The sequence below is a fragment of the Limanda limanda genome, chromosome 18 (genome assembly GCF_963576545.1).
Source record: "Limanda limanda chromosome 18, fLimLim1.1, whole genome shotgun sequence".
NCBI classification, from domain to species: domain Eukaryota; kingdom Metazoa; phylum Chordata; class Actinopteri; order Pleuronectiformes; family Pleuronectidae; genus Limanda; species Limanda limanda.
In genome coordinates, this window is record NC_083653.1 from 14,000,350 (window position 1) to 14,024,245 (window position 23,896).

The 23,896-nt window shown below is 40.7% G+C and overlaps 2 protein-coding genes across 2 annotated transcripts; one reads left to right on the top strand and one right to left on the bottom strand.

Moving 5' to 3' along the window:
* Positions 1-555: 555 nt before the first annotated feature.
* On the bottom strand, positions 556-9,097 carry LOC133024373 (mitochondrial basic amino acids transporter-like). Its single transcript, XM_061091449.1, has 4 exons — positions 8,776-9,097; positions 4,714-4,757; positions 4,341-4,424; positions 556-3,551 (listed from the first exon to the last, which is right to left on the bottom strand). The coding sequence occupies exons 1-4, from the start codon at positions 8,801-8,803 to the stop codon at positions 2,781-2,783; spliced, it is 927 nt and encodes a 308-aa protein (XP_060947432.1). The 5' UTR covers positions 8,804-9,097; the 3' UTR covers positions 556-2,780.
* A 1,381-nt stretch (positions 9,098-10,478) lies between these two features.
* On the top strand, positions 10,479-17,541 carry slc25a47a (solute carrier family 25 member 47a). Its single transcript, XM_061091612.1, has 6 exons — positions 10,479-10,593; positions 11,784-11,827; positions 11,907-11,978; positions 12,954-13,136; positions 13,385-13,649; positions 14,906-17,541. The coding sequence occupies exons 1-6, from the start codon at positions 10,557-10,559 to the stop codon at positions 15,214-15,216; spliced, it is 912 nt and encodes a 303-aa protein (XP_060947595.1). The 5' UTR covers positions 10,479-10,556; the 3' UTR covers positions 15,217-17,541.
* Positions 17,542-23,896: the final 6,355 nt, after the last annotated feature.

The window sequence follows — 23,896 nt, forward strand, 5'->3', positions numbered from 1 at the left end:
GCATGCAAAGAGTAAAAAGGGAACAATTTGAGATATTTGCGTTGTTTTTCTAAATCTGTGTCCTGACTTTATTCAACTAAAGAGTCCTCAATAATTTAACAAATCATTCAATAACCACTATCTTATCATGATTTATTTTGTCTGCAGTTCAGTCAACAGGTTTACAGCTCAACTCAGAATAGTGAGTACAGTGAGAAGAGACCTCCTTTCTTCGGAAAACGAGTGTATTATAAATCAGTTATTAGTCAAGCTCTCTCACGTGTACTGTATGTTTAGATCCAAGATAAGGCTTTATGAGATGTGTGATATGAATCTGAGCTAAAATCAGGGCACAGGAAAGAGTGGTTGTCTCTGACAGGATGAGGAAAAAGCAAAAACAGGAAATCATGTCTGTGTTCAATTGCATTGTGTTTGTATGACTGTGCAAATATGAAATTTGTTTGCATTTAATGTTATACAGCCTTCATGTTTTGATGCAATTCGTTATGGCCTATATATTACATCATGGGGAGATGTATTTTTTCCAGAGCAAGATTCCATTAAAAAGACACAAACATCTGCAGAATCCTTTTTATTTACCCATTTGTACAGATCCTCAGTGACAAATCGAGACAAGCAGGTTATGTATATATCTATGTTACAAAAATATCATGTCGCAGCTCTTCTGTCAAAACGCCTTAAGCGTAGCAGCAAACTCAAACTGATCAAATAGAGACTTGAAAAACCTGTTCAAACTCAGACATCCAGGGACCACACAACTAATTTAAAAAAAATATGTTATATATGTCTATATATATATATATATATTTATATATATATATATTTACATTACCAGTCACTTCAAAACAATCTCACATGATTACAGTTACATCCTGTACATATTGCATCTTTCACATGAGCTGGATTTCATATTAGCCGTTGAATTGCATTTACAGAAATGGATATTCAAACCCCGTCTGACAGTCACTTTTCATGAGGTGGAAATAATGACAATCGACTTTTACTTAAACAACATCCCTTTGCATTTTTCTCCACCCTCATCCCACGGAGTATTTCATGTGTCTGAGCAGCACTGAACAATTCAATCCAGTAATGTTTAAATTCAAACGACGGGATTCATAGAAAACGCTTTCTCCTCCGACTGCATGGAGTTTCATTCAGAGCACCACGGAGGTAAAACCGGCTTTACATTCCACACACTGAAGGCTGGTGTGACTTCCTGATCTGTCAAGTCGTATACTCCATTTTTGCAACTTCCGAGGGAGCAGGTTATCAGATAAGCTGATGATTCACTGCCCTGATGGGAAATTACCTATGACTCTTGATTGCTTTACAACAGGAAACATTCAGGCGGAAAAATACAGATCAGGTACTGACCACGCACATGCAGAAAGCAGACAATTCCCACTCATAAATAATAGCTGTATATAGCTAATATTGTAACTTCAACAAATAAATACTCTCATTAAAGCCCCAATCAAGACAGGTTTCATACAGTATATCAATGATTGGTACACAAAGTAATCATGTCAATTAAAATAATAATCTTCCACAGGGACACAAACTGTAATTTAGGCATTTTGTCTCAGATAAATAACGATAATTAAAAATGTTTCCTGCACCATTTGAGAGATATAGATGTTCTCATGCTGGGGTTAATAATAAACCGAAATGACACAGTAACTTTAACCCCAGCCCTAAGCCCCACGAGTTAAATAAATGAGGGTCATAATAAATACTGGAACATTTGTTAGCCCCTTAAACCTTTTAAATAATTCAAAACAACAAAACTCCTAGCATGACCTTGAAAAAACGCATCACGTGCTGCTTTAAAACATACTCAAAGCTCTTTTTTCGTTGTAAGATTTACAACAAACAAGTAAAATAAAAAAATAATGTGAAGTGCGGTGCCACGTGACGCGTCATGTTCTACTTCTGGAATAGGTCTTTAATACAGCAGTTAAGTTACAAAGATAAAACCTCACATTATTTGGAGAAAAATAACACAACATGCCAAACGAGACACAAACGTACCGCCACCCACAGGTCTGATTCCCACGCAGACACTTTGCCCTTGAACAGCCCTTCAGACCAGTTGATCTTTGTCCACAAGGGGCATTCATGTGCTGTGCGGACTTACAGTGCGTTAGCTGCAGTATTGCTTTTTGGTTTGAAAGCCGACAGAAGCGGTGAGGTCTGCTCCTCACGTCGCATGCTACATTCCATCTTTCTTGCTCGGCTCTTGAGAGGAAAAAGCTCTGATGCAAACAGGTGCTTCTGCGCCTTTGCACAAAATAAAAGTTTTGATATTATAAGGCAGGAAAATTTGTTTCCAGTTTATATTTAAAAAAAAAAGAAACAAATTCAAATCAGCATTATATACAGGTGCAGTTAAACACTGCTCATTAGAATATATATTCAATCAAGATATAGACTGCCAGTGTCTACACTGTACACACTACCCAGCCAGTAACAAGTCAAAGTCAGTGGAAAGAGCAGCTGCTGTTGAAAGCTTTTTACAAATCTCATGTTACATATCTCAATTATCCTCATGTTAATAGAGGCAACACCGTCCCCTTTACAAGTTTGCAATTTCCTTGGCAAACCTAAACTTAAATTATACCTAAAAATAAATATGTTTATTTCCTTTGTTTCCTTTGTGTCATGGAGTAAAAACAAGCGTTTTATATAAATGACTTGTGGGAATGAATGGCTGGCAAAGGTATCGTTTTGTCTTTCCATGCTCCTGTAAAGTGCCCAGGTTGAGGATCTGTGTGCGCTCACAGGCTGGTGGGTTGGGCCTGCGGCTGTATCTGTCCGTGGTGGCTTGGCTGAGCTAGCTCACAGTCCTGTGGTCGTGCTTCCTCCCCCCGAGCGTACATGAGAATGAGGGTGACCGTAGCAAAGGTGGCCGCGTTCACAGGGAAGGCTCTCAGCAGCGTGGAGGTGAGGCCCCGCGTGAACACCATGTAGCCCTCTCTCCTCACACTCTGTCGCACACAGTCAGCGATGCCGCTGTACTGGTTTACTCCACCCACCCCATCGGCCTGGAGCCGCGACTTGATCACATCCACGGGATAAGTGGAGAGCCAGGAGGCGATGCCAGCCATGCCCCCGCAAAACAGCAGCTTGGGGATCATGAAGCGGTCGTTGGGCTCACAGCCGAGGCGACGCGTCAGCACATCGTAGGCCAGGAAATACACTCCGAAGCCGGGTGTTTCTCGGACGAGCGTGGTCACCATGCCTCTGTTCACCCCCCTGAAACCCTCACGCTTGTAGATGCGTACCAAGCAGTCCAGGGAGTTCTTGTACAACTTCCTGGATGGTTTCTTCTCTCCGGTTCCCTGCATTTGCATGCGTGTCTTAGCCAGCTCCATGGGGCAGCAGATGACGCTCTGGATGGCACCTGCCGCTGCACCAGCAAGGAACTGGTTCATCGGGGTGTCGTGTCCCAGGCGACGCATGGTGTTTCCCTGAACACCAAACACTATAGCGTTGATGAACGTCAGGCCCATCATGGGGGAGCCAATGCCTTTGTACAATCCCAACAGCTGTGGAGAAAGAGAGGAATGTCACGTTAGACAAGCTGTTTTAACACATAAGATGTGTTTAAAAAAATGTCGGTCTTAAACTGTGTCATCTATTTTTTATTTAATTAATTGTGGAATTAACGCAATAAAGGTTCACAGGGTTTCTCCCATCAGATCACTGATAACAAACATGGCCTGTCTGATATCCATTTGACAAGAATCCATCAAAGTGAAGGACAACTTAAATCCCTTTAATTATCTCTAATGATTCAAACCACAAATACATTTACAATCTTCTTGTCATTACTGTATATTTTGTCACTGTACACACAAACACACCAGCCTCCTCTATGTGTGACTAAGTAGGCCAGAAAAGCAATGCACTGTCTAGCACGCTTCTTCAAAAATAAAAAAATAAATGCTGATAGTGTAAAGGACACCATCTTACCATGTTTTTTGACAAAATTAATTCTAAACTTTTTTAACATAATTTGAATTCTAGCAAACTGAAACTTTGAGCTTGAAAATAAACAAACCAAACAGGATTCTACAGCACTTTACTTCTCTCCACCAGGAATGTTCCCCACTTTGGCCACGTGTATTTGACGAACTGTAACTCGACCATCGCTCTGACCAGTCTGACTGACAGAGTGAACATCTATTTATGTCCAGCCATGACTGTTTTTTCTTCAGTTTCCTATCAAGTTGAGAGCTTCACGGTCCAAAGAGGGAGAGACTAACCTCATACACAGTGATATGACTACATACAGACTTCAGCATTAGATTTGAAAGGAAAATAAATGCACTTACCGACTCCTGCCGGATAATGGACTGGAAACAGTGGTAGGTCCCGCGGTACAGTGGCCTATCAATACTCTGGACCTGCAGTCTCACCTGCATCAGAAGACACTCTTCATGTTAAACCCCTCGACAACTACTGAACATCTTACTGTGCTGCTGCATACATTGAGTTGCGATGAAACAGAACAAACTTCATCTAAGCATTAGATAAATATGTTTCAGGGAAAAGGAACATTAATGAAACAAATGTATGATGAAGTTAATAAAGGGTTGATTGTTTGTTTTTAACAGTAATACATGGTAAAATACAGAATAACGTTTAAACTTTTTTTATAAATGTGAGATATTTCAATGTGCATTCAATTTTTTGTACTTCTCCTACCTTAACTGTGTCGAATGGGTGTCCAACCAAGACTCCAGCAGCACCTGAAGACAAAGGCAGAAGACATAATGGAAAATAAAAATGTGTCCTCAAATTAACACCGTAAACAGAAGAGGCCTGAGAGAGTGAAACATATTAAACTATTTTGTATATTATATATAATAGAATTATCTGTATTTTCACCTATTTCCCACAACTTATTCCTAGTATTTGGGCACCTTCAATTTCATGCCACTTCACCTCAACTTATTATTAACCTACTTACAGACACGATACCAAACGCATGGCCCACGATGATCACAATACAGCAATTTTGTAATGATCGATATATTACAGGACAGTAATGTTTTGTTCCTGCACTTAGAGGTTCAATGCAGGAATTGGGTTTTTATTCACTTTCACAGAGTTTGACACCAACTACGATTAAACCAGGAACAAAAAAATCCATAATGTCTTCTCTTAAGGCCAATTTATGCCTCTCCGTTTTTTCTATTACGGACAGATAAGACCACCCTATCCGTCGTGAAACGCCCTCTCCGAGTGCTTCGGACAGCTTTTCGTACACGTCTGATTTTTCTAACTATCCGTCTTCATGTTGGAGACCCGACGGACCGCTCTTGGCTGTGATTGGTCCGCGAACGACATCATTTCCGTATGACGTCATTTCCGTATTTCCGGACCTCAAACTTCCTGTTTACTTGTAGCCACAAACACGAACACAACCACAGATATGAACACAACTATGATTCTACGATTAATGTGACGTGTGTGTTAAGCCAGCGGAGTTGTCCGGCTGACGGTGGCTCGTTCGAGCACTGAGGGCATGTGTGCACGGTCACAGACGGTTATAACGAGCTTTCAAAACGGCGCTAGCAGGCTAGGCTAGCGGGCTAGGCTAGCCACCATGCTAACTGCGGTGGTAACAGTGCAAGAACCCGCCGTCACGACTTTAATTCCACTTCTATCATGACACTGTTTCTATAATACCGTCAGGTTAGAAGCAAACACTGGATAGTAGTAGTTAGTGTCGGGAGTCCCTGCTGACTGTGTGTGGAAGCTGGGGGGAGCTAGGTCCGTGTAGCTTCTAGCTACATGTAGCCTCAAGCAGATTCAAGCTGTGGAATCAGCAACACAGTTCGGAAACAAGACCGGGGAACCGCTGCGCTAAGAAACGATTACATCAGCATCTTGACCCGCTGGGTGTCACTTTATTTAGTTCTGTTAGTTGCCATGGTTCAGTGTGTGGGGACGAGCCGATAGATATAAACAGACACACGTGGACTTCTTCTTCCCAAATGGGGAAGGCTTCTCTGAGCTCGTCTTCCGTTGCGCCACCTATGGGTTTGGCGGGGAATTGTTTTTAGACGGATAGTCGTCGGAGAAGTAAAAATCAAAAAGACTCTTTGTCCCCCGCTGAGACCTCTCCGAGAAACGGATACGTAGAAGTATATAAGAGCCTTTAGTGCCTAGTTTCTCTTTCACAAACCCAATGTCACTGGTCAATTTGCCACATTTGCCATTATTCCAATGTTCAAAAAACATAAACTAGCAAAAGTCCAAACTATATCTGTAGAATAAAGAGCTAAATGGCTAAATAACAGCCATACTCCACATTTCTAATCCCAATGACTTTCATGTAACTGAGGTCTTGCAGCCTTCTGCTGATACTTGCCGTCTCTCTCTGCACTGGTTATAGACCTAGCTGCTTAACATCAGGGCATGAATTACATAAGAAGAACTAGTTTGCAAGCATGTCTTATTATCATGGAAAACCTGCATGACCGGATTTGCAGCATTTAAACGTGGAAAAAGTACTGGATGTTCAGACAGCCTATGGTAAGAGGCATAGCCTAATTAGATATCTGTGTGGGTCTTTAACTACTGTATCTGTTCACCTTCCAACAACTCTCCTTCTACTTCCTGGTTTCACACCCCACCACTCCCTTTTCTGCTGCTTCATATCCACACTGATCTCATACAGGGGTTCTCTGAAATCGTATCGAAGGTTCTGTACATAATTAAATCAAAAGGTGTGAGACACTCTAAACCTCTGATGACTTTTCATTACCCTTACATTGCACAGGCCTGTCCGTCTGGCCCATGTGCCCGGAACCTTTTGGCTCTTCTTCTGGCTCTGTTGTGTAATTTTAGAGTCTGCTGCCATCTCCCCCATGGTAACGCTGCCATATTGAGCCGCAGCCAGCTCACGGGGCATCATCACCCTCTAAAACGTTCTTAGCACGTCCTTGATCGTTACATAATTTGAGTTAAGGCAGCACATGCCCTTTATGTGATGCCAGTTGGGGCGTCTCACCTGAAACCTCATAACGGCTCCTAGCCCGAACACACACAACAATGAAAGGTGGAAGGTGGAAGTAACTTTTCCAACATTAAATATTCTCAAATCTGTAATTGTAATCACAGTAATGGTATTTTATATTTGGTCACGTCAATGGCATCACATTGCATGAGACCATACTGTCGACCAGAAATGGTCTTTTGTTATTGTTTGGATTAAGAGACCCCTGGGGGTAGAAAACTACATAACTAGTGGTTAATAATTAACCAGAGGTGATCTCAGGAAACTAACACTTGAAAGAGATCCTGCAGATTTTAGACCTGCCCTCTAACGTAGCCCCTCAAGCCATAAAATATCATAGATTTTAATGATATGGGCAGTGTTGCTAATCATTGAGTTGGTTGGCTTTCCTGACGCAATAAATTGTTATATGATTTCTATATATTTTGTCATGTTTGTAATGTATATGATGTGTCATACTAAGCTGAATAACATTGTCTGAATGATTATCCCAATTAAATGTAGCATTATATGAAGCTCGTCAAATGTTTACAAATAAGTGGCTGATTGTCACGGTCATATTTTCAGTTGATGTTAGTTGTATTTCTCGGTCGGGTAAAGAATCAAACTGTTTAAAACAATAATATGATGCAAAATATTCTTAAAGGTAAATTAAGAACAGGGCTGAAGTCTCTGACCCACCTGGGTCACCTCGGTAAACAAACCACAGTGAGCTAATCCTATAAGCACCTGCTCTGTCACATGACTCATTTGTAAAAAGAGAACCTATCAGGAGTGAGTTCTAGCTGTAAGCCGGCGTGTGTTCGATACAATGAGTTGTCATTGACCTTAATATACTGCTATGACCTGAAGCCAGAAGAAAACATAAACAGCAGGAGTGTGCTGCATCATGGTAGTAATAACAAACCTCAGCAAATGAGCTTTTAACCTTCATGCCAACTTCTCCTGTCCCAAGCACCATGGCACTTGGCTCACCCTGTTTTGACATGTGAGACGGTTGTCTTTAGATCAACGACAATGTGAGAGGGTGGAAAACCACATGGTGTGGGATGTCCGTCACAGCAGAGTGAAGGGAGCTGGGGATTGGTCTGTGGAGGGGTGTGCACTGATTCATGCTATCTGATTGTTGCGTGTGTGGAAACCTAAAACAGCTCTGCCACCCTGGCTCGACAGCTCGGGTTGCACTTGTGTGGCGTTTGCATACTTTCAGTTCTCTCCGCAGACTGTGCAAGTGACACCAGGGAGCAGGAAATGAAGAAGGTTGGAGCTTCCTTATTACCAAGAACAAGCCTGGTGCTTGCTTTCATTCATTCCTTCCTTGAACATATTTGGCAATCAAGAACCCATTACAGGGATAACAACAATAACAAACTTCCTGTAACCACTGTAACTTCACCCTGCAGCTGACAACACAAGAGCCCAGTGATAACCCACTCATTCCCAGTCAGAGTCCCCCAGCAGCAGGTCAGATGCAGGCAGGTGACAGTGATCGCTGTGGTGTGCCCGACCTGCGGTGGAATTTGGAAAATGCAGTGGAAATGATGAGAGGGAGTTGCATCACATCGGAATGGGGGTGGTGCTGGGTGGTGCTGGGTGTGTCTGTGGATTAGGCGTGGATCGCTGGGAACGAAGAGGAGCACCTCCGCCCGGGTGGAGAAGGTGAACCACCTGTGAGGTGTCGGATCAAGGCGGTGTGCACATCTTAGCTAGCGATGAGAGAAGTGGGTGAAACAAGAGCTTACCTCCGACGCATCCTGCCAGGAAGTCCATCCCCGCTCGTCAGCGTCTCTTCTCGGCTGAGGGAGATGCTGTGACCGTGGTCTGAATGAAGATGAGCTCTTTGATAACCTTGTTTTAAGACACCGTTCACTTCCTGGAGCACCTGACAGTTAAGCCTAGCCCCTGTGTTAGCTAGCACCGGCTAGCTGGTATCTTTAATCTCCCTCTTACACCTGACTCCAGGTCGGTGCAGTTCGCTTCTCTCTGAGCGTTGTGTGGAACTCGTCCTCTGTTTAACCGACTGAGACTCTGCTGTTCACCTACACGACCTCCATTAACCGTGGTGGCGCTGACAAGCTGCCGCTCCTCTATCTGTGCAGCTGTAGCAGCGAGCTAGGAGAGGGGGGCGGGGGCTACCGGCGTCGGCTCGAGTTTCTGTCCAATCAGAGGGGAGAGCTAACGCCGACACCCCGCTGGCCAAAGCTAATCCTCGCCGCTCATTGGCTGAGGGCATGAAAGGACTCCCAATGTCGAGGTGCGTCATCGGGGCCGTGTGATGTTTTGCTTTTGAATGGACGGTCCAGAGATCCTCGTGCGTACATGGAGGCAGTTATGTCAACAATGAATGTTATTTTAAAAAAAAAGATTATAAACAGTTTGTCTCAATTTATTTGTTTTTTAACAACTTTTTTTGAAAAAAACGTTTTAAGAAAGAAATCAGAATCACAATGTATTTATTGCCAAGTAGGTTTACACCTACCTGGAATTTGCTCTGGTTGTTGGTGCATACAAGAACATAAAAACATAAAAACAAAATAAATACTTCACACATTAAAAAAAATGTAAAATAAAAAGATATAAAAGATAAAAGATATAAAAAGTAAAGTAAAAAGTAAAATGCAAAATGCAAAACAGGAGAGCAATGTCATACTGTGTTTACATATGATAATACCATTATAATAACTATTTAAAGAACACCTTTCAATAAATCGGTTAAAAAGTGCCTCATAAAGAATTAAATATAATATATTTATATATTCATAATTTATCATTATTATTAATAACAATACAAAGCCGATATCTATATTTTATCTATATATAAATGATAAATAAACAAAATTAAGCAAATAAATGGGTGAACGCAATAGATAAAGAAGCAGGGGTAAATATGTTTAGTATAATAAACAGGTTTACTTGATAAGATAAGATAAAATAATATAAGATAAACCGTTTCATAGGTTACAGCAGAAGATCAATCCAATCAAATAAATATGCAAAGAATATGTACACGATAAACACCTTTCATCACCTGTGGAAATATGCAGAGAAGAGTTCATAGGCACAGGATGATGCAGGAGGATACTGAACTAAACTTCGCATGTAGAATAATACAGCTGATTGGATATTCAAGGGCACCGTTCTCTGGTTTAACATGGTACCCGACGACCTCTTTGACAGTCTATTTATAAATGTGCAGCTTTAAGAAATTATGTAATTTTTTGAAACGATGCAATAAGCTTTAAAAAGGGACTTAAGATTCTATAGAGCATTTAATACAATAGTAATCTGTGACTCCCGTTTGATTTGATGGAGTTCAAACGCTAATATCTCAAGTCATCCCACCATGCAGTCACAGCGGATCCCTAAACCCCGGAAGCGCTGCTGTATGGCTCGCAGCGTGACTCCTCCTTCCTTACGTCACGTAACAGCAGCACGCTGAAGGTTATCGTGGGTTTGTATGAAGCGGAGGGAAGAATGAACTCTCATCTGAGACGTACCGGCGGACCTGTCACCATCTGACAACATGCACATCGTGGATTTCGTCTCCGGATCCCTGGCAGGTGAAAGATACAAGGCTGCTTTAGCTAGTTGTGTATTGAACGTCACCGGTAGGGCGGCTGCAGTGTTTGCTACATGGCTAACTTAGCTTCTGTATGGTTATGTGACTGTAGGATAGCACATGGGGGGATCACATTAAAACTACTTATATTCATACATGATATATGTGTGTATCTGATCTACTTTAACTATAGGTAGTGTGTCGTTTCTTGTAGGGCCGGGCAATACAACAATAGCAATAATTATCATCAATAGCGATATAATACAGTAATAAACATATCGATGCAGTGTGATGTTTATGCATGGTGTATGAACACATGCATGGTGTACCTCCGATTTGTGTTTGCTGTTTATTTAGTGTCAAGAGTTATAAGAACAATGACATTACATGTGGAGCCTGTAAGATGCCTTATTGGTAACACACGAATTAATACTATACATTTAAAAAATACATGTACTTAACAGTAAAAGCTGATATTGAAAAGACACACTGAAATAGGATAAACATGTTTTAAATATCTATATAAATATGCTTAAAAAATTACAATATTTACTCAGAAACAAAATCAGTCTTTAAAATAATAATGTGACATTTATCTTGATAATTATCATTATCGACTGATGTGAATTTTTTATGAGGATATGATTTTGATCAGAGTTATCACCCAGTCCTAGTTCTTGGAAGCAGCGGTAAGCTAACCTGATATGTGAGTCCTGTAAGCTCTACACTGATCAATTATTTCAAATGTGTAACTGAGGTGGTCAATATGACCAAAACTGTTGTAAAGATAAACCTTTTCACATGAATCAAGATTCATACCAATAAAATTTGATATTTATATCTCATAACTTTTTAAGTTGTAATATTTCTCCTCAGTGAAGATTGTGGTTCAAATCTGTGGTCAAACATTAAAAACCAATAACGTGTTATTCCTCCTCACTGTGCTTGCACAATGCATAAGTAATGTATGGATATTTATTTAACTTGTGTATAATTGCTATTGACGGGAGGTATATTGCAACAAATATTGACATTGTTTTATTGCCCATATATTGAATGTACAACTAATCCATCATGTGCGCTGTCAGCATGTTAAAAGTGTCTTAAAATGCCTTCAGGGGTGTCACTTCAGTTACTGATCCCAGTGCTATGTAATTGTCACAGTTTGTGTTGTCTTATGTAATCACACAGGAGCATGTGGAGTTGCTCTGGGCTACCCTCTAGAGACAGTGCGGGTAAGTAGCAAATATTTGAAACACAAAATAGCTGTTTAACAAATAAACATAGTTTACACTGTCGTCTTAATCTTTCTAGGTCCGGATCCAGACCCAGAAACAGTTTACTGGAATATGGCAGTGTGCTGTTGCAACATTTTCAAAGGAAGGGGTAAGTGGTGCTTTTTTTTCTCAGCCTCATAAAAACATTCACAGTTGTTTCTGAATGTGTCACTTGAGGTTTGGAAACATACCTCTGCCAAGGCCCAATCAAGCTGCACCAAATTGCATGCACTTATAGAAATCAGTTACCTAAATGTGCCAGATTTTTTTACATCAGAATCCATGAATTTAATTTATATCAGTGAAAATGTCAAATAAAAAAAAACATCCTTTCTATCAACAACAAAATACGTGGAATCCAACCTCTGATCTGGATGTGCACCAAAATTTAAAGGTTCCTTGACCCGGTCCAGTTTCATGGTATTTTGTCCTGAATATTTTGGCCAAATCTTACTTACAAACACACAAATATACAAACCAACCAATAAACAAACGAACAACAGTGAAATTATAGACTCCTTGGCGGTGGACAGAAACAACTCATGACAGCTAAACACATCTAAATACTTTCAAAGCTAAAAGTGATTCAGCATATTTGAAATTCACTCCCGCTTAATTTGGACTTAAATGCTAGTTAACCTTTGAGTTAAATCTCCACTCTACCAGCCCCTGAAACTCTTCTTAGTTCCTCAAAATTAAAGGTGGAAAAGGTTTGTCTTGGAAGAAAAATCCCCTAATGGCCTTAAAATTTTTAAAATCTAACCATACACCTTCCTCACTCATTTCGAGTATACAAATATGCTAGCACAGCCCCGCCCCTCCTTGTGAAGTCACAAACCCTGGCTGTTTGAATCTTTTTTATTATTTAGACTTGCATTTATTTATCGCGGTGTTAAAGTGTTTATCACATAAAATGCACAAGTCATCATGTTTAAAAACGTGATTTTCACCAACGGGCACTTAAAGCCAACTGAGTTGCTAAAAGACTGTTAGTGAGAGTTCAAGGATGTGATGCCCTTTTTTGCTCGATTTGCTTTGTTTACTATTTCTCACTGGTGTCCCTCTTTTCCTTTTGTGTCACAAGGCGCACGGCTTCTTCAAAGGCATGACCATACCCATCAGCACGATCTCTGTGACCTCCGCCGTAGTATTCGCCACATACAGGGACTGCCTGCGGCGTCTGAACCAGGCACGAGGAGCTGATTGTACGGCTCCAAACAGGAAACTAGATGTCTTCCTGTCTGGTTTGGTGGCGGGTACAGTTCAGGTAATGAAGACAATTTCATGAACTGCCTGAAAGATATTTAATCATTTCATCTTCCATGTTGTGTACAACGCAAAGTCCCGATGTGTTTTAGCCATGAAAAATCAAGGGACTGCATCACAGATAAAAAACACAAAAATAAACCTTACCCTTAAATCCCACATGCATGTAGCCTTTCATACATTTGAAGCTTTTATGTGTCCATGTTTTGAGAAATCTGATTGAGTTCCCTTATCCCCTTTGTCCAACAGACTTCGGTGCTGGCTCCAGGTGACATCGTGAAAGTACGACTGCAGTGTCAGACCGAGTCCATGCGAGGAGGAGCCAACATGCCCAAACCTAAGTACCGTGGTCCAATTCACTGCCTGCTGAGCATTATTAGAGAAGAGGGTGTCCGAGGCCTTTACAGAGGAATACTACCGCTCATACTACGAGACGCGCCATCGTTTGCCATGTACTTCTGGACCTATTCCGTGTGCTGCGAATTACTCACACGCAGTGGCAAGAAAAGTCCAGGTGAGTTAAGTGTACGTCCCCGTTCCCACCTGGCGTGAACATGCGTCTTGGGTGATCTGATCACAAGTGGCCAGCTCTGATTACAGGCGTGAGTTACACAATGAGAATGCATTGATAATGGCCGAAAACAAACATAACATACAGTACATCGATTTATTTTGTAATTCTCTCTCTCACACACACAAGAGCCTGACAAATTAATTGGTTTGCCGATATTCGCCTCTCAGAGTTATATACATTCATTTCAAAGTATTACTTCGAACAGATATATAATTTTGAACAGGCAGTAAAGTACAAGGCTACTTCTCAAAAGGTGGTGATGTCTGCAGTACCTGCGAAGCAAAAAAAAGCCGGGATCTATATTAACATATGTGTTTATATTTATCCAAATCCACTTTTATTTTTCAGAATAAACCACTTAGAATAGAGTATTTATGTCAACATTTTACATACAAATGTTGGTCTCGTAAATTCAAGTTGAAAATATTTGGTTACAAATGTGTTTTCCTCTTATTTATTTATAACTTTATGGTTAAATTGTTAAATATCACGTCTCAATTACATTTCTTTGTCATGAAGGTTTGATAATGACATCTTAAGAATCACTGAGAATGACTGATTACCCCCTTACATCGCCGTCGGCAACCGGAAATTACATATTGGTCGGGCTCTAACACACACACACACTGAGAATAGAGGCAGACTGGCTTGAAACAACAACACTCTGTACGTTTTCATTTGCATATAGTACTGGCTTAGTGGGATTTGATCACAAGTGCCCACTTGAGACATATGTCTAGACGCGTTCTGATACCAGGTGTGAACTCAGAGTCTTGTCCACTTGTCGAAGTACACCAGAAGCATGTTAATACCAGGGAGGAACACCGCCTACGTCACCTTGCCACCACATTCTGCATTTTCTTGCTTTTGGGGAAGTTGCTTGAGTGGTTAACATTTCCCCTGCACGACTCTTTGGCAAAACCGAGCTTAATGCATGTTCTAATGTTTTGAATTACAACCTTGAGTCTTCTGATTAATTCTTAAAAAAAAACACATTTATTATTATTATTTCATATCTGTGGGTTATTTGCTCCTTTGCATGACAGTAAATCAAAATTGTTTGCATGAGCGGAGGTTAGCATAACCATGGCTTCCAAACTCAGCCAAGGCAAACATGCAGAAGCCACTAGGTTTGGGATTCCCTGAGAATTAGGATGTCTCCCTTTTTAACATCAGCATCTTCCGATTTCACCCAGATTGGAGCGCTGTAATGCTGGCCGGTGGACTGGCAGGAATGGTGGGTTGGACTGTAGGCACACCCATGGATGTGATCAAATCCCGTCTGCAGATGGACGGCATTAAGGGCCCGAGAAAATACAGAGGTCTTATCCACTGCCTGACTGACACGGTGCGGATGGAAGGAGTCGGCGTTTTCTACAGAAGCTTGGGCATCAGTGTTTTGCGTGCGTTCCCTGTTGGGGTTGCCGTGTTCGCTACGTACGAGGTTGTCAGCGGTTTCCTCCGACCTGGACCAGACAGCATGGAACTGCCTTGGAGGCTGAAATAGTATCAACTACCGCCATCCTCTGTGTATCCTGCTCCTCTCTCTGTATTTAATGTTTGTTTTTACAATTACATCCACAGCTGCAGAGACTGATGAGGATGGTTTGCACAGCTATCATGTGAGCTTCCTGTTACATACAGTATACCCAGTGAGGGCAACATATCCTAATATGCTCAGGGCAAACGTGTTAAGGAACTGCTGTTACCAGATAGTGGACCATGCAGCAGCTAACCACTAGATGTCCTCCCTGGCCAGTTTTTAACCATATCTGTTTTTATTTTCTCAATATGACTAGAAAGTGATCTGCATGACTGGTGCCTTTTCTCACCAGAAGTGCAGCACACCGAGAAACTGCAATACTTATTTAATTTAAGCAACGGTTGGCACCTCAAGACCATGTAAGACCTTGAATGTAGAATTTATCAATGAGCTACAATACGCACAGTTAGGAAAGCATGAAACCAAGGTCCAAGGTACGTTTTTGTACATTATTTACGTCCTCTGCTTATTTCCAGCTCAGCAGCAACATACTTGATGGTTCATAATATTTAAACCTGTGATGCAGTGGATCAAGTCAAATTATCTGCCAAATGCATAGACATCAGTCCTCTAAACATGTCAGATTTTTCTTTTCATGGAGATCCATGAATTGTTCTCTGAGGATTAAGGAAAAATGTTATATAAACACCCTTATGTGGGAAAAAAAACCAGGATCTGCCCCCTGATCTGTATCCAAACCAATATTTAAAAGGTTTTCCCTGGGTCAGGCTTGTAACCCTCAAAGAAATTGTTGGAAATAGTTTTTTGGCATGTTTGTGAAGTCCTGCTAAATAACAAACAAACTTGGCGGTGGTTATTACATACAGAAATACACTGGCCATCATTGTATGCCCCCATAAAGACAAAAGTACATGTACTTTCTTTTTACCTCCTTCTTCATATATGTTTATACAATACTCCCAACTTATAAAACACATTTCAAATGTGTAGGTTTATTTTCAGGGGAATGAGGCACATGAAATCAGACTTCTTCATAAAAGGACACATTCAATCAATATTACTTGTATAATTATGATGGAAATATTAATTATACTCTCTTGAACAAAAGCAGTTCAAGAAAACACTAAACGGTGAATTGATTCCTAATGTTCTCTAAGCAAACAGAGACTGGAATATTAAGTCTCCAAATTTCAGTTCCTACTTCTTTTCTGAGATTATTATAATAACAACTGCAATTCAAAATGTGCGTAAGTGGCAATTCTAACTACACTTAGAATATGAAATGTAGACCACTGTATAATTATGGCCTTCTATATTTTAGGATTTATGTTCACAAATCTGAGTTTTTGATATTTTTAATATTTCTTTTTAATCTTTCATAACTTCAAGTGAACGATGCTTTAGCAATAAGATAATAACAACAAACACAAACTAACTTATTCACGTCTTCTTATCAAGCCTAAGCATCAACTGTTTTTTCATTTGCTGTTGTTTTCTGTATGATTATTAGACACGTCACATGTTGTTTATTTGTGCCATGTTGTTTCGTCGCGGTACCGCCACCTAGTGTGTGAGTCGTCCTTGTAACATCATTCAGATCGGTGTCTGCTAATCTTTCAAAATAATCACACTAGTTGTGCTCCAACTTAGACCATCCTGATAATGTTTTTGTTAAGGTTAGGTAACTGGAAATTATATTGTTTTATTATTTCTGCAACATGCACACCCTTGGTTCTGTCTTTTTATTTATTTGTTGTGTGGGATACAGTATCTACAAGGTTATGGCTGCTCGGATATTTATTTGAAAAATATTTAACCTATAACTATTCAGTGAACTTTAATGGGATGTGTGTATAATTTAACTTTGATTTGTTTTGAGGTGTAAAAATCAATGTAGAGTGATATTTTAGATATGAAAAAATAGATAGTGTAACAAATTATATCTCTGTAGACGCCTTGAATCCTTCCAATATTTTAGATGTGCAGTTTAAAAGAGAGAGAGTCCTTCCTCGGTGGACTCACTTCCATTTGTTTCCATAATTGAGTTTGAATGTGGATTACACTTATAATTTTGATCACATTAATGCAATGCAAGATATAGTGGCATGTGGCAGAATCATCTCTGCAGTGTGTTGAATAAAGGCACAAATTGATAGCTGTAGCATCCACAAACTTTGAGTTTTACACATTGTGGGAAACTTTAGACCTCAAAATACATTCACACAGTTTTTATTGATGTGAACCATATATATTTTCGATGGCCATGTTTTTTCAATGAGGCTTCAAACCTGATTTATTCCCCCAATAAAGAACTACTGACAGAGCTTCGATCGTTATACCTGATGTTTTGGTTTTAATGAATGATATCCTTCTAAGCACACGTGGAGAATGAAAGATCAGATATAATAACAGTGAATGAAGGTATAAAAGTGAGCTTAAATAAAGGAAAGACTTCACAAAAATCTTACCCAGCCACTTCTGAACTCAGCATTAGGTGAACAAACAATGAAATAATGAACTGAATCAGATTCTCGCACAGGAAATATCAAGTGAAAACACTGTACTGTATATAAAGAGGTGAGAACACTGTCAGAGCGGATTGAGTGTCATTCTGGCACACGCACATTATTACCACACTTGTTCCATCTCACTGTCTTTGTATTTGTGGTGAGAAATGACAGTTAGGAACTCCACTCGAGATACTGTACGTGCTAAACGAATGTTTTCAACTGTTTTACATGTGTAATTGGCTCGTGTTTATCCCACCACGGGTGCGATGCAGGGCTTTTATAAACAACTCAACTGTAATGATTTAATTGCTTTATGAGATTTACTCGATGGTTAAAGTAGGGTTACACCGGGTGAGACCCCAGGAGGTCTGGTTTTTTTTTCATGTCAGTCAGTTGTGTGGCGGGCCTTTGTGTTACGAGCTGTAAACAAGCACAAACTCAAAAACAAGAGTGTCAGTTCCCATATTTACAGCTCGTTATTGTGTCTCTGCTCCTGCACTGGTACACATCAACAACTCTCCCGCAGACAGCAACTGCAAAACCGATGTTAAACACGATTCATATCTGAGACAGTTTATTACTTGGCGTCAATTAGTTAATAGCGACCCGACAAAAACAATTATGAGAAGTTCTGTGTAGTTCGCACTCTTTGATCTGCAAGTTTTTTTGGGGGCTCTTTGGAAAACTGAGTCTGAATGCCTTTATTTCAGTTCCGAGCCAGAGCCGGTCTTCATAAATCAGGCTTCTCCACTGTGGGATGCTTGCAGAAATTCTAGGAATTGCAGTGTGTGCTGTGCAACGACAAAACCCCTGAATGTTGCCTTTGTTAGCTGCTTTTAATTAAACCCTGCATTTCTTCTCACTTATGCAACAGCAGCACACAATTATGCAAGCATCTAAGGATCGCTTGATAAAGTTGCAGGCTGTGACACAACCCCAGTCCAGTGACACCTTTAGAGCATTTTATTATCTCCAACCTGTTTTTGCAGACGTAACAGAAACACGTTACCCTAAAGGTCAGCTTCCTAACGGGATTATTCAGACAACCTAAAGACGGTTCTAACAGGTTTGGCGACAGGACGGCGGCCCTTCCGCCTCACAAGGCAGATCATGCAACAGATTGTCCTCCCAGTTTTGAAACGTGTGTACTTGAATAAGCAAATCACTTTCGTTGCGTTCAAGCACCATTAGAGGAGCTTTTAATGTCGCTCAACCGTGTCAAAGTATCTGTTTATCCAGGGCTCGCACTGAAGCCCGGGTTGCCCTCATTTAAAAGAGTTCCTAATTGTCAAGAGGCACATGTCATGTCAAACAACAAAATCTTCCAGTTGACTTGTTTCTAAACAGCCTCTAGTTAAGACCCTAGCATCGCTGAGGCACATCAGACAGCAGGGCTCGCATGAGTGCCTCATCAAATGATGGGCGTTCACATAATGTCTGCTTCATTTTGTTGTCAGAATCGGTCCTTGGTAACTACCACTTGGGCCCCCTTTCACAAATTGCTGTTTGGGCTATTTTGGGATCCCTGCGCTCCCCTGTTAGTGACGTGTGCTGCTGGGTAAATTTGCAGCTCCGGCGGCCTGGGCCTGCAACCTCAGATTGCATCAATCGGGAGAAAAAAAATGGATGGATGGGAGGGGAGGAGGGAGCTGGTCGCGAAACATTAAAAATTCAAGTATTGAAAGATGACACAAGGACGTGGGGGGTCTGAATAGGAAGTGGTGCTGCTGGAAAAAAATGTAAACTATTTAATATGAGAAACTAAGCTGAATGGCATAACTGGAATACAAGTCTTTGACAGAAGAATCTGAATCATTCATGATGAAGAAAACGTGCTTGCATGTAATGAGATAGATAAAGAATGTGTTCATGAGGAAAAACAAAGTCCTGGAGTGATGAGTGATGATGGAGGTGGAAGAGTGGGGGCGCTATTGCACTACCTCACCTCGAGCTGACGGTGGCCAAAGAGAGGACACAGAGGAAATGTGTTTGACGCTGAGTGTAAATTCATGTTGTGCTTGGTTGTGTGTCTATGTAACACTTGTTGTGTTTGCTGTGTAGTGATGCAGCAAAAGAGGCTTTCAGTGGGAATTATTTCAATATTATAATACAGACAAAGAAAAGAAATATTACTGTCTGTCACTCGCTCTTATGAAGGAACTAATGTCACAGAAATCGTGATAAAGCATTTTTTTTAAATAAGCAATTGACTCTAATATAAGAAATTGGCATTAATACATAAAAAAAACTATTGATTTATTCATTGAGTTATTAGGGCCCGAGCACCGAACAGTGGGAGACAGTGAAGCCCTATTGAAATTGTAAGGATTATTTTTTTTTCAGTCTCATGATCAGAGTCTAAGCCTGAACAGCTCTATGTGTCAATATTTCCTCAGGGTCATAGCGCCACCTACTGATTGGTGTGAAAATGAATTAATGATGTTGCTGTAACATTGTCCAATTGACACAAAATTGCTCACGCTACATCAGAGCCCCTGCTTGAACAGATCTATTAGTCTGTATGGAATAATACTGATGGCGCCACCTACTGGCTAAAGGAAATTAGCTTTGTTTTCCAACTATCATTCAATTTACATAAAGTTTTCACAGTGTGATGCGCAATTGATAGTGTTGACCGTAATGAGCAAAGAGCAGGCAAGAGTCGACATCAGATGACGGACGCAGGGCAGCGTTTATCCTCTCCGCAGTGAGCAACACGCATGCAACGCTTCAAAATGCATGTGCTGGGGCCCGTTCAGTGCTGCTTTTCAGTCCTAGAAATCGTTGTTTATTTTTGGTTTTACTGTCGGAGTTTGTTTAATTTAATTATTGAGTATTTATACTTGACTGTCTTAGTACTTTTACTTGTAATGGAATATTACGTTTCTGTCTTGGTACTTTTACCTCATTGAATGAACTGAATTCTTCTTCCAGCACTGGTTCAGTTTATTTTGTTGCTTAAACTTTAGTACTTGTTTAACAAGTACTTGTTACAGAGTATTTCTACTGTGCAGTATTGGTACTTCCGTTTCCTCTTCATCCTCCAGTCCAACAGGGGTCGCTGCTGGCTCGGAGCCCGGAGTATCTGTTTCCTGCCGCTGGCTCCTTTTGTCCCCTCAGAGACTCGATGTGCACAGAGAGGAGGAACATGGCCGCCGTGCAGCTGCTGCGGTAGTCGGTTCATGAGCGGATCAGCGCTGCCGCTGAAGACTTCCTGCTGCAGGTGGAGAACGGAGGAGGAAAGGCTCAAGTCCCGGAGCTGAGAGCGATGCTCACCGAGAGGCTAATGGCGGCGGTGGGGGAGATCCTCGCGGGGCTTGAGGAAACCTTGGCGGAGTACGAAGACCGAGTGGAGCAGTCCGAGCGGGAGATCTGCCGCCAGAGGAGGCTGCTTGATGCCGCGATGCAGCCCGTAGTCCGGCTGCACAGAGCAGGTCAGTCCCCAGAGGAACCGCTAACAGGCTAACGTTAGCTAGCATCAGCTCGAGCAGCGGAGTTAATACGCCACTTCCTGTCTCTGTCTGCTGCACCCGGCTGCTACGCCCATTGATATATATAAAGACTAGTTAAGTAAAGTTGGCAACAGATTCGGACTTCCCGGATCAATAAGTCTTAAGCGAAACGTTGCATAATTCCCACCGTAGTAATGTGGACAACGGGCTACAGGCGAGTTTTCATCAATATGAGTCGTCCTCCGTGATGGACACATAACATGGGTGTCTACGTACAGCCTGCTGAGAAACGAGTGCGCAGGGACCGTCTACAAAGTGCAACACCGAAAAGGGATATTACATAAATATTCAATAACCTCATTGTAATAGTGTATATTCTCACTAAAATCATGTCACAGGTCCAGCGAGTCCTGCTGACTATAGTACACTACAAAGTTTTAAAAAATGTAATTTATCATAATTTTTGGAAATATTTTAATGAAGATTATTCAATAGCTTCACTGTAATACTGTACATTTTCACCAAAATCACTTCACAGGTTCAGTGAGTCTGGTTGGCTATGCTACAGTACTAATTTTGGGAAAAAGTGATTTCGCATAATTTTGGGAAATATTTTTTATATAAAATATTCAATAACTTCGGGCTAATACTGTCTATTCTCACCAAAATCACGACACCGGTCCAGCGTCTCCTGATGGCAATGATACAGCACTAAGTTTGGAAAAATTGTGTTTTGTATAATTTTGGGAAATATTAAATATGAATATTATTCAACAACTTTGGTCTCATACTGTATATTGTCACCAAAATCATGTCACAGATCCAGGGTCTCCTGCTGGCTATGCTACAGCAATAAGTTTTGAAAAATTGAGTTTTGTATAATTTTGGGAAATATTAATTATGAATATTATTCAATAACTTCGGTCTCATACTGTATATTGTCACCAAAATCACGTCACAGATTCAAGGTCTCCTGTTGGCTATGCTACAGCAATACGTTTTTGAAAAAGTGTTTTTGTTTAATTTTGGGAAATATTAGATATGAATATTATTCAATAACTTCGTTCTACTACTGTATGTTTTCACCAAAATCACGTCATAGATCCAGGGTCTCCTGTTGGCTATGCTACAGCAATACGTTTGGAAAAATTATGTTTTGTATAATTTTGGGAAATATTAAATATGAATTTTCTGTGCACTTTTAGATGGTCCCTGTGCACTTGTTTCACAGCAAGCTGTACGTAGACACCCATGTTGTGTGTCCATCACGGAGGACGACTCCTTTTGATGAAAACTCGCCTGTAGCCCGTTGTCCACATTACTATGGTGGGAATTATGCAGCGTTTGTGCTTTAACAACGTTTCGCTTATGACTTATTGATCCGGGAAGTCCGAATCTGTGAATGTCTTGCCAACTTTACTGAACTATAAAGACTAGATGTCTCATCTGCGTTGCCGGCAAGCGGAGATGAACGTCCGCACATGGCGGCCATCTTGCTAGAGGCAGCTCGCTCACCCATAACATTGTGATGGTAGTGGTAAATAACCATAACTTGCTCAATTTTCAACCGATTTTTCAACAGTTTGGTTTGTTAAAAACGTCAGAGATGTAGATATGACACTGCATACTTGTGAATAATTATGTTATTTTCAAAAAAATTTAATAATTTATACATTGTCATAACTACATTTTTGACGTTTATAACAAACCAAACCGTTTAAAAATTGTTGAAAATTTAGCAAGTGATAGTTATTTAAAAAGTACGTACCTCTACAACACAATATTATGGGTGAGTGAGCTGACTCTAGCAAGATGGCCGCCATGTGCAGACATCCGGCTCCGTCAAACGCGACATCTAGTCTTTATATGTATCTATGGCTACACCCATAGATATATGGCTCGATGTCGCGGCCAACGGAGTCGAACGTCCACACATTGCGGCCATCTTGCCACGGTCAGCTCGCTCACCCAAAACATTGTGTTGGTGGTGGTACGTACTTTTTAAATAACTATCACTTGCTAAATTTTCAACCGATTTTTAAACGGTTTGGTTTGTTATAAACGTCAGAGATATAGTTATGATACTGCATACTTATGAATAATTATGTTATTTTCTAAAAAATAGAATAATGTTCTAAAATAGGTACAATATTTCCCTTTACAAATATACATCAGGAATTATTTGATTTGATTTTATCTGAAAATTTAGCATGTTATGATTATTTTAAAAAGTATGTACCACTACCAACACAATGTAATGGCTGAGGGAGTCGCCTGTGGCAAGATGGCCGCCATGTGCGGACGTTCGACTCTCTTGGCCGGCAACGCGGACGAGACATCTAGCCTTTATATATATCTATTTCACCGCTCACCTGAATAATGAAGAGGATTTGATGCTGTTGTCAACAAGTCTGTGCAGAAAACCTGCTGCTGTGTTGCTCATGTGTGAAACAGAAAGTCTGGACACTAAGTTTGACCCACAGGTCTTGTCTGAAAGTAGCTTAACCAACTAATTAACTGCCCCCCCCCTGTTATCCTCTGTTAGTGCCCTAATTCGTTTATTTGGAGAACAGGGAACCTCAGACTGGTTTAAATACAAGAAATAACAAACAGCCTCGAAGTGATATGGGACTTTTTTTTGGCCTCAAATGAAAACCTTTATTTACCCGAAACCCTTTGTTTTATGCTGCTTCCTTTACGAGCTGCGTCGTTACACCAACT